The sequence below is a fragment of the Seriola aureovittata genome, chromosome 10 (genome assembly GCF_021018895.1).
Source record: "Seriola aureovittata isolate HTS-2021-v1 ecotype China chromosome 10, ASM2101889v1, whole genome shotgun sequence".
NCBI lineage: Eukaryota > Metazoa > Chordata > Actinopteri > Carangiformes > Carangidae > Seriola > Seriola aureovittata.
The window spans coordinates 790,300-801,459 of NC_079373.1; the positions used below are offsets into that span (position 1 = coordinate 790,300).

Below are 11,160 nucleotides of genomic sequence, written 5' to 3' on the forward strand. Positions count from 1 at the left end.
TGTAATCAATCGCATAAAACTGTAATCTGACCGTAGTGTGGGAAATGGGATTGTTCGTCTCTCTAATGGCCTGTGGTGCGCGGTGCTGACAGCAGGTGGCAGCACCGCCAGAGTGAAGGATACTCCTCAGTAGAAGGGAAGAGGAAATAAGACCCTACTCTGCCTCTGATGGTCTTATAATACATCCATGCTTACACCCTAACATTAACCAACCGACGTGTGTCGCGAGCGTGGTCTCGTGGGTTGATCTCTGTGTTTTCCTTCACCAGAGACAAGGCTGAATTCATCACGTCTTCTTCGGGAAATCCACAAACACGGACTAATGGACGGTGAGTGTGATTATGGAACACGGAAGTAAAGTAACGGTGTAAAGGACCACTCTGAAATATACGTGTAGGAACGAAGTCGAAGTGTGAGTGAGGTGTGTCTTGTGTGTTCGGCTGTCTCTGGTTCTTATAGAATCATCTAACTGTCCTTAACTGCTATTCGGTGGTAAACTTTCCTCCACTTTGTTGTTGGAAACGGGAAATTCCGCAACAGAAAGCCGATTACACTGATCTATAAAAATATCTATTGATCTTTATTATTGGTCACTTTATTGTAAACTCTGTTTACTCAGTGATTGGTCAGCAGTCAGGCTGTTGACAGTCTGATCTGCTGCAGTTAATCAGAGCATGTTAGCTCCATGCAGCATTGGTTACCATGGTGATCTGATTAAAATGAGTTCATCTGACCGTCATCACTTTGCTTCCTGTGTTTTGTACCTTGGCATGTGGAATTGTGGGTATTACCCAAGCTCATGAGAGAGGTCTGCTGCCTCTGTCATCCTCCACTTGTGCTTGTGCTGATGCAATATCCAGGTTTCAGTATTGAAAGAGCATCTTTCAATTTGAGGAGTAAATTCTTCATTTAGACCTGTAAACAATCATTTTAATGTTAATAAATCATATGGTCAGTGAGTCACATGATGACTGCACAGTGCCTGCCTCAGTGAGTTGATCAGGTTTTGTGTTTCACTGGTTTTGTTTGTTTCCTTTGAGCTGAAGCTCTTGTTCGAGCCAAGCTTCCTGGTGACCTGGTGAAGGTTCTTGGTGTTGAGGTGAGCAGATACTTCTGAGCAGTGGAACTGTGTAACTCAGATACATTGTCTCTCCTGCAGCGTCCAGTCGTGTTGTGCAGACATTTTTCATTTAATTTTGAATATTAACAGCAAAACAATCAAAGTAATTTAGAAAATAATCTTCTTTTCAGATTTGACCTTCATCATGTTCAGGATAAATACAATGATCTGCAGAGAGTCCGTTAAGTTTAGTGTTAAACTGTTAAAGATCCTGCTTCACCAAGTCTATCTGTCACAACTCTGTCTCAGTCTCAGAGCAGCTCTAAGGCTGAAGCCTTCACCCAGGCCTTCCTGAAGAGCAGCATCCAGCAACACACACGTCATGACCTGAAGACCATGCTGAGCCACAAGGCCGTGGTCCTGGGCTACTCCAGGCCCAAGAAGGGCAAGGTGAAGAGGAGCAGCAAGAAAGCTAAAGGCCTGAATGCTTGCCAGAAGAGGGCGCTGAAGATCTTCCAGCTCAAGCCTGAGCACCAGAGGTCGGTCGGGGATCTGAGGGATGGGACACTTACAGTGTCATCAACTTTTCCCATGTACCCATGTGCTCCTCCTCTCTCCTCTCTTCACTGTTTGTATCATTATCATTGTAGATACAAGCTCTTCCTGTCTCTGCATGAACTCTGGAGACAGTACATCATTGACCTTTGCGGTGGCCTGAAACCAACATGGTAAACCAGTTTCCGCATGTGTGAACACTAACGTTCCTCTTTAACTAAAGTATGTTTTTCTCCCTTATGGGACATCCCTAATATCCCTTATTCGATAGCAGATGGAACTTTAAAAAACTGTGTTTATAATGGCAAAAAGATTTATATACTCATGACATCTTCACCAATTTTCATCAGCTAAAGGAAAATTTAATCTTTCAGATCATAGTTTATTCAGATACTTCCAGGTTAGACACTGGATTCACAGCTGCACACATTTTCCACAAATCTCACCGGAATCCCCATTTCAAAAGCTCCTGATTAGTGAAGACTGCACAACAGAAGGCTTGATATCTTCTATTTATGTTATTTTAAATACAGTCTGGTCAGTCTACGATAAGATTGATAAAAGAATGAATGGAAAACAGATCTCCAATGCAGCTACAATAATGGCGATTGGTGTAATATCCTCAAAATATTTCAAACTGTATTGGTCTCGACTAAGCATAGACAAATACAGTTTAACATTTTTAATAGAACTATTATACTCCACTTCGATTTACTTCACAAGCTTTGGAATTTTTCTTATTTGAAATGATTTTGGAAAAACATTGCTAGAATAACCTCAGACACCTTTTTTTAAAAAACCAAGTAACTAAAGTGCGTGTGGTGTTCATTCAGTCTCATAAACCTCTGTTGTGTTTACAGCAGTCCACAGTTTGTGCAGCAGAAGCTTCTGAAGGCCGACTTCCACGGAGCAATCATCACAGGTACAGGTTTAGTTTCCTCTAGAGTTCACATCACTGTGTGATGACGTTCAGCCTCACACAGCTACACATCTGAAGTTCTAGTGCTTGTCTTGTCATGGACATTGAACAGTGTGTGTCACTGTGAAAGCAAAATTAGTGATTTATTGATTTGTTTTATCATTTGTTCACTTTGTTATAGTTGTGTGTTTTCAGAACATCTCTGTATCTATGTGTATTTGAATGCGGGAAACTGAGGAAAGTGGATAAATGGATTCCAGATGTTCTGTTTCCTGGACTTGAGCATGATTTTCTGTGACATGGTACACTCAGCAAGTATCAGACTCGTTTAATCGTTTAAATTCATTTCTCCCTCATCAGTCTACACTCAGTCCTCCATGGTGACAAAGTGAAAACTGAATTTAAACATTTTTGCAAAGGAATTAAAAAGTAAAAACTGAGATATCACATTGACATAAGTTTTCAGACACTTTGCTACTCCTGAAGTTAAGCTCAGAGACAGGATTATGTTGAGGCTCAAAAACATGGACCCGGACTAACTGAGACATCAGGGAGTAGAGATGGTCACTCTGAGCTCCAGAGATCCTGAGTGGAGATGGAGAAACTTCTAATCATCACATCTGGTTTCCTCCAGACATGACTATGAGACCTGAGACCAGACAGTTCAGGCCTCGTCTCATCAGACCAGAGAATCTGGTTTCTCTCAGTCTCACAGTCCTTTAGCTGCTTCTTTACAAACTGTTACTGAGGAGAAGCTTCGTCTGGACTTCCTGACATAAATCCCAGATCAGTGGAAAGTTGCAGTGATGGTTTTCCTTCGGGAAGTTTCTCTGGAGCTCAGAGTGACCGGTCTCCTCCTCTTGGTCTCCTCTCCCCCTTATTCTTACTGTCTAGGAAGAGATCTGCTTGTCTCACGTCATCCATCGTTGTCGTCTAGAGGAGTACTGATGTTACTAATTTGGATAGTGATTATGTTTTGGTGGGTGGGAAAGTTTGAAGTTGAGAGACAGAAGCAGATGATGGAGAAAGAATCGAGCAGAATATGTAGTTTTATAGTTTTCCTGGAGACAAGGAAAAAGAAGCATGATTGTTCAAACAGAGGTCCTCCTCAGAACATCTGGAATCCATTTATCCTGATGTTTTCACTTTCATTACTTTCCCGCATTCTACACAATACACATAGATACAAAGTTATTCTTACAGCAAAGTGAATGAACGTCACTGTGACGTGTGATCTCTCATGTTGATCACAAGTACCTGAAGTTTGTTTACACAGACGGTGACAGCTGCGACAGTGTTGGACTAATGATGTGTTGTTGTTTCCACTCTCACAGTGGTCCGCTCTAAATGTCCGTCATATGTGGGGACTACAGGGATTCTGATCCAGGAGTTCAAACATGTCTTCAAAATCATCACCGAGGAGGACAGACTGAAAGGTCAGACAGCTGCACCTGTCTCGCTCACTGAAGCTCACCTGTAGCTTTCAACAGTGACAACAAGAAAACTTAACTGTGTATTACCACTTCACACACTTTTTATTGACATTTCTGATTCTGACCATGCTGTACTTATTGTTTTGCATTTGTAAACACCTCAGACACTTTGAAATGTCAGAGGAGCAGCACAGTTGGAACTGGTTCACTGGTTAGAAACAACTGAAAAGAACTAAAGAACTGCTGTGCATTAAGGTGAGCCAGGTCCAGGGTCCTGAGGTCTGTGCTATGAAGCAGGATCTGAGGTTATCAAGGTAATTTCAGGTTTAACTCTTGGTTTTCAGTCCTATGACGGTGGTTCACTTGTTACCGGGTAAATCGTCATGGTAATTTACGCTGAACTCCTCACCTACTCCAGTGCAGGTTGACTTAGAGGATCAGATCAAAACCTGTCAACAGCCAAACTACTGTGTGTGAGTGAGTGATCACATTGTTTGATATCAGATATTCAGCCTCAGTAGCTGAACAGTCTATACACCACCAGTCAGTGGACACACCCAGTGACTTTAAGTGTGACATTGCTGGGCTCAGTGGTGGATGTAGCTGCAGTTGTGATGATGATGAGGTTGTATAATGCATAACGCATCGGACTTCCCGGTCTGATGACATCGTTAATGATGGTTTTCTCCTGTGTTTCCTCTCCCCCTCCCCCTGATGTGTGCTAGTGATCCCGAAGAGAAGCAGTGTGTTTGCTGTGGAGATCAACGGCTTCGTCTCTCACATCTATGGAAGCAGGTTCGAGCAGCGAGCCAGCGAGCGCTCCGCCAAGAAGTTCAAAGTCAGAGGAACCATCGACTTGTGACGGCACCTTCCAGTTCTTCCAGTCTTTTTTGGAAGACTGATTCAGAAGAGGCGGGGCTATCCTGACTTTAAGTCTTTTAGACTTTGCATACACAGAGCTGCTGCTCCTGTGGGTCTTTGTAGAAAAACTGAGACAGGGTTTGGCTGCTGGGGTGTTGTGGTTAAAAAGCAGTTGGAGTGTCTGACAGCTGCTGCCTTTACATGAACAGTGTGATTCTGATCTGTTGTCAGATATTATCTGTCTGTTAGAAGGCTGTGAACATCCATTCTGTCTTTTACAGGCGCTGGATGAGGCTCGCCGGACTGAAAGCTAAACAAACATGTTTTTAGTTGATGTTTCTGGATTTCAAAACAAAGGAAAAAATGCTGACTTTGAGGAGTTCATCTACTTTTACTACATTAAAATAAGTTAGGATTTGGGTTTTGAAAATGTTGTTTATATTCTTAAAGATAAGTATCATGTTTGTATCAGTAACATAACATCTCATCAGCTTTTAGTTTCAGACAACACACAGCCCTAGGTAAAAGACACAAGTAACAGTATTCAGTGGTGGAGTGAAAAACTAAAACATGATTTTATTTAGTTCACAGAAGGAGGAACTGTCGTCTGATCATTGAGTTAAAATTTTAGTATTTATAAAAACTGATTTAGTTTTATAAAGTGATGTGTGAGGACAGAGTAAACATTTGTTGTAACCTTGTCTCTTCCTGTCTGGGAAACATGATGCAGGACTTCCTTTTAAAAGAACGTGTTGAATGCGTTGGTGCATGTGAACTCTTTCTGATTGGACACATTCAGCATTGTTTATGAGTAACAGCCCTTTGTCTGCCTGCTCTGTTGAATGTCTCCTGCTGATGAGTTTCTCACACTCTTGCTCTCCTGTACGAGTCATGTGACGAGAGGTCGTTTGAAAATGTATCTTCTGCAGGTGTCTGTGATGGTGCTGATCCAAAAACCTGGTTTAATCTCATGCTTAATTTAAGATAAAATTTCAGAAAGCCTCATGATGGTAAGAGGGAACTGGCCTCATTGAGTAACATGATGTAGAACAGTGAGGAAGTCTGTGGTCGTTTGAGGGATGATGTGACCATATTTCACTTTAACCACTTTAAGGTTGAAACGGCTCACACCTTTTCTTTCTAAGTTGCACACATAGTGTTTTGACATCACAGCAGGAAAAGAACAAAACGCCTAAGCCAAAGTGTCTGCTGGGAAACTTATTTAATCTAAATTCTGTCCTCAATGCACTCCTTTAGTTTTCTGCCATTTGTCCTGTGATGTTAATAAAGTAACTGATTTTCTCCAGCTGTGCACATCCTCAGCTCTCTGGGATGTTTTAGCCTCTTTTAGTTCTTTAGCTTTAGCTCTTTACTATTCTTCACTCCACATTTATCTCATGTTTTTTTCAGCAGCAGTGCTCAGCTCTTTCTAAGTGTCTGTTCACCACCTGCTCATCAACAAACAGCAGCCAAACAAGGTCAGCAGCTAGCAGCTAGCATCCAGCTGCTCAGGACCTGCGGAAGACAAGCCAGTTAATAGCAGAGTAAATATTAAACTGCCACTCACCAAGTGTCCGTAAACAAAAATCACTTCCTGTTTGCTGGTGCACTAAATTAATTTGGGGTTAGACCAGCCAACCAACCAGCCTCTGTGAGTACCTGCTTCAGGTAGGACAGATCATAGGCAGAGGAGAAAGAAGGTGAAAATATATTTGTAAAAAAAGAGGTTGTTTTTATTTATAGTTGACTTTTATTTCAGGGGCCAAACTGTCTTGGCTTCTTCTTGTTAATCAGAGGGACCCAGGACCCCAACATGCGCACAGCCTTGAAATATAGTTTGTGGGGTGTTGGGTAGCTCAGTTGGTTGAGCATCCGCCCCATGTGCAGAGGCTAAGGTCCTCGCTGCAGTCAGCCCTGGTTCGAGTCCTGCATCGGTCATTCCCCCTCTCTCTGCCTCCCCATTTCTTGTCTCTCTCTACTGCACTGTCAATAAAAGCATTAAAAAAAAAGAAATATAGTTTGTTCTACGTCTTTTAGCGTCCGTCAGCATCAACCGATCCACCACTTTGATTCAGACTGAAGTGTCTCAACAGCTGTTGCACTGATTACCATTAAATTCAGTTCAGACATGAACAGGAATGTGAAGTGAAATAACTCCTCAGACTTCTCATCAGGTCAGCGTCCAAATTTGTCCTGTACTTTGTCTCATGACCGGCAGCATGGCTTTAGTTGGCAGATGAGCGCAGACACACTCTCTCCAAAAAAGCTTTCATGTATATTGAATTTAGCCTTTTTATATTCCTCAACAATTCTGCGTCTATTACAGATTAAATGCTGGTAAAAACAGGCCAACTGCCTGCCATTGACAAATAATTTGTGTTGCTATTTTTAAGATGTATTACAGTTTTTTTCTATGATCGCTTACACACTAAAACCAAAATTAATGCACAGATTTTGAAACCCGACAGGAGCAAAATGTCAGCCCAGACTTGCACAACTATACGCACGTTTTCAGCTTCGCATGTGATGCAAAACACCAAACCCATACATCATCAAAACTGAAGGCCTTTGTGTGTTAATTGCTAAACACTGCCACTGAAAGACCACACTCAGTTAGCAATCATCTGATCTCACAATGCACATGTGAAGACTCACGTAAACAATCAGATCACACAGAAATCACAGCTTGATCACCATAAATACAAGTCAGGTTTGCTCTTTGGTGTGACCAACAATGGAGGACAATTTTGGAATGAATTAGAGGAAGAGCAAGAGGAGAAGGAGGAGAAGGAGCAGGAGGAGAAAGAGGCAGACCAGAAAGAGGAAGAAGTGAAGGAGGAAGAGGAGCAAGAGGAGACAGAGGACAGGTCAAAAGAAATAGGACAATTCTTACAGATGACATCAGAGCCAGGATAGACATTATCTGCAATACTGTATAGACCTACTGTATTTTACTGTACAGTATGTTCATGTCATCTTTGGTTTCACCATTGGGTTTGTGTTCATATTTACAGCATGCTACAAATGAGAAATATCAAAAACATACAGTACTGTAATAGTGTTTTTATACTTAGCATATATCACTAGAAAAGTAGAAATGTGATTTAGATTTAGATTTAGCACAGTCGTGTGCAGTTGGTAGTGGAAAGATCTATATATTTGGTGTTTGTCTGTAAAGTTTGGAAGATAAAGTATCGTTTATTTAAGAGTTTATTTAGTTATTGATGTAGTGCTTACGTTTGCAAGAGATGTAACATGTTTTGTATTTTGTGTAAATGGTTTTGGTTTGTGTGTGTGGAGCTCTGACAAACAGGGCCTTAGTTTCAGGAACTGTGTTTTTGCAATAGTGAAAAATAAGATGTGTTTCTTATGTGTGTTTTGGGACTTCACTCAGAGACACTGTGGCCTGTCTGCTCTTGGTCATTCCACCCAAATTACAAAATGGTTTTTCTCCTCATTATACTGAGGTGGAGACAGAAATCTCAAAACTCTGACACTTAAAACTGAATTTGAATTAAAGCTGCAGCATTTTCAGAGGTGCCTGTTTCATCTGACTCTAGTTTACCTGAATCAGAAATACTGTACTTTGTATCTCAGCACAGTTTACACCTGTGCAAAAACAACAGATCTAATGAATCAGATGAAACCAATGTGTCTGTGTCTTTACCCAGTAACGACACTGAGGGCCCTCCGAGAGCCTGGAATTACAGGTGTGTTTTCACCTGCAAAAACGATGATGACTCATCAGAATTTACTGATCATTGAAGCGTGAACATGCTTATTATGCAGGTAACAGTGTGAATGAAGTAGTGATAAACCATTGTCATACTGTATGTTGTGTATTTATTAGTTTCTTCCACAGCTCCAAAGTGGCTAAAAAGTCACTTGACGCAGCTTTCAATTTTTCTCATGGACAAAGTGGAAAAAAGGCTCTTCCTGCTCACTGGAGCCTTTTTACTGTCACTCTGCTGATCTGTGCTGCTCGTGCTTAGTCTGCACATTCAGTGTGTATATTTCTGTCACCCTGTACCTTTTCTTTCTCTCCTTAATTTTTAAAGGAATTTTATTTTGAACATTTTTGCTGTTTTCATATTCGACCTCATACTTATGTCATCGTTAAGGTTTTTGTGCTGTTGTCTTACCTGAATCACTGTATATTTCCTTAGGTCAATTAAAATAAATGAACAAAAAATAAGTTGCACGCTATGCAGTTGGATTGAAGAAAAGTTTCGTGACGTTGCATCAAAGCAGCTGACTGTCCAGATGTGTGGGAGCCTGTTTTCACTCCAGCTGCTCATCCTGTCTGACAGTAAAGCAGCTATGAAACATGAGTTATTGTCAGGTCAGCCTAACTGTATCCACAGTCTCCACTAACAGTAGAAAAGATTTCACTCTCCACTTTTACTGATTTGTTTTTTTAATTTCTCATTTTTTGTCATCCAAATAAATAAAGGTTATCTCATGTAGTTTTCATCTTTGCTGCATCTTTTATTTGGAATTAAGGTGATGCAGTACATTCACTCATCTCTCTCCAGGCAGTCAGATACATTCACAGAAAAGACATGACTTATGTGTCAACTGTCTGTAGAAAATGACTTCTCCTTCCTCAGAATGTCTTGTGTCACTTTATCTGATTTCAACTCACTTCCTGCTGAATGTGTTTGTCTGAATTTACTTTGAAAATTTCCATTACGTCAGCAAGAGCAAAGGGTTTAAGATTAAAACTCTGCTTGGCTGCTCATTTCAATAGAGAGACGAGCTCAGCACATGACAACATCTTACACTTACACTCAGACAACAGCACTGAAAACAGGAACCTACTGGCGCCATGGTAGACCAGCTAATGTTTGCTCAGGAAAACTGGGAGCGGATCCATGCTGTTGAGCACTCATTCGGACGACTGGGGAAGCCCCTGTCCCAGCCGGGCCGGGTTCTGATTGGAGAGGGCAGGTTGATGAAGCAGTGCCGCCGGGGGCCAAAGCAAAAAGTCTTCTTCCTCTTTAACGACGTGCTTGTGTACGGCAGCATCATCCTGCGAGGCTTCTGGCACAAGAACCAGCAGATCATCCATCTAGGTGAGCAGCAGGTTCACACTGTGAGCAGGTCAGGATGCTCTGATCACAGCTGTGCTTTAGTTTGCAGCTAAATTGTTCAGATGACTTGATAAAGTCTGGTACAACTCCAACACCAATAAAAAGACAATCTGAGACACAGACTGTCTGTAGTTTTTCCAAATCAGGCTTTGTTTAAAAGTTTTCTTGTTGACCCTCCCAGGTTCTGTAGCCATGTTTCCTCATTTGAACTCACAGTTGTTTCATCATTTTAGAGGACATCCAGCTGGAGGACCTGGAGGATGATGTGAGAGTGAGGAACCAGTGGTTGATCCACACACCACACAAGTCCTTCCACGTGGCAGCTGCCTCCTACGAGGAGAAGCAAGCTTGGATAGAGCACATAGAGGAATGCCAGTCCAAACTGCTGCAGAACGGCGGCCATAGATCTAAGTCAACCTTCCCCATCACCTGGATCCCTAGCCAGGCCTCAGCAGTCTGCAGGCGCTGCTCTGATAAATTCACCATGACCCAGCGTCGACACCACTGCAGAAAATGTGGCTTTGTGGTTTGCAGCGTGTGCTCCAAGAAGCGAGCGATGATCAGACACATCCACCCGACCAAGCGGCTGAGGATCTGCTTGCCTGTTTCACATGAGTCTTCTGAGAACAGACGCAGACATCCAAGAAAAAACTAATCTGAGGGATAGCAGCACTGTGAAAGAAGGCTCAGAGGAATATGAAGTGGAAGTGTCCAGTGAAGAAGAGGAGGCAGAGGTGCAGATGGAGGTACTCCTGGATCCACTCTGTCTACCTCAAAAGTGAGGACATGAGATCATGATTCACTCAGGCCTTTTTCTGTACCTAGACTCTGTATCAGGGGATGTTCTAACTCAGACTCAGAAACAGAAGACAATAATGTGCAAAACTATAAAATACTGTATTCATGTATGTGAAACATTGCTCTGTTCTCATTATGCTGCTGTGTGATCATCACTTTACGTTCTCTGATTATTTTATTTCTTATTGTATTAATTTCTTATTTATTATAATTTATCAGTGGAACACATGGGCCTCAGTCTGCCTGACTACATTTTTGTGTACATGTCAGTGTTTGTGTATTTAATATCTGTCTTTGAAATGAATGATGGACAATAAAGTTTTTCTTACGAACTAGATAAAAGTTATGTCTGTTACTACGTCAGAAGGTTACATTAAAGATCTGGTCTGTCTGTCAGAGTAACCCACACAGACGACTCTTTGAAGTCTATTCATGGTGATG

At 41.7% G+C, this 11,160-nt stretch overlaps 2 protein-coding genes across 3 annotated transcripts; both read left to right on the top strand.

Moving 5' to 3' along the window:
* Positions 1 to 137: 137 nt before the first annotated feature.
* pop4 (POP4 homolog, ribonuclease P/MRP subunit) lies at positions 138 to 6,134 on the top strand. 2 transcript variants are annotated; one of them, XM_056388124.1, is made up of 8 exons: positions 156 to 260; positions 293 to 329; positions 1,041 to 1,099; positions 1,370 to 1,599; positions 1,711 to 1,788; positions 2,476 to 2,537; positions 3,869 to 3,970; positions 4,693 to 6,134. In XM_056388124.1, exons 2-8 carry the CDS (start codon positions 323 to 325, stop codon positions 4,827 to 4,829), a joined length of 675 nt encoding a protein of 224 aa, XP_056244099.1. In that variant the 5' UTR covers positions 156 to 260; positions 293 to 322; the 3' UTR covers positions 4,830 to 6,134. The 2 variants fall into 2 exon arrangements, with proteins under 2 accessions (XP_056244098.1, XP_056244099.1); XM_056388123.1 differs by having other exon boundaries at positions 138 to 329.
* A 3,457-nt stretch (positions 6,135 to 9,591) lies between these two features.
* Positions 9,592 to 11,160, top strand: LOC130176535 (pleckstrin homology domain-containing family F member 2-like). The gene is given in 3 exon segments (XM_056387681.1): positions 9,592 to 9,903; positions 10,155 to 10,519; positions 10,521 to 11,160. Coding segments are annotated over 3 exon segments (795 nt in total). The 5' UTR covers positions 9,592 to 9,656; the 3' UTR covers positions 10,704 to 11,160.

Excerpts from the sequence above, each read along its gene's own strand:
- pop4 (XM_056388123.1), top strand. Across the intron at positions 1,100-1,369 it reads TGAAGGTTCTTGGTGTTGAG|TCTCAGAGCAGCTCTAAGGC; the intron begins GTGAGCAGATAC and ends ACTCTGTCTCAG. Across the intron at positions 2,538-3,868 it reads CCACGGAGCAATCATCACAG|TGGTCCGCTCTAAATGTCCG; the intron begins GTACAGGTTTAG and ends CCACTCTCACAG.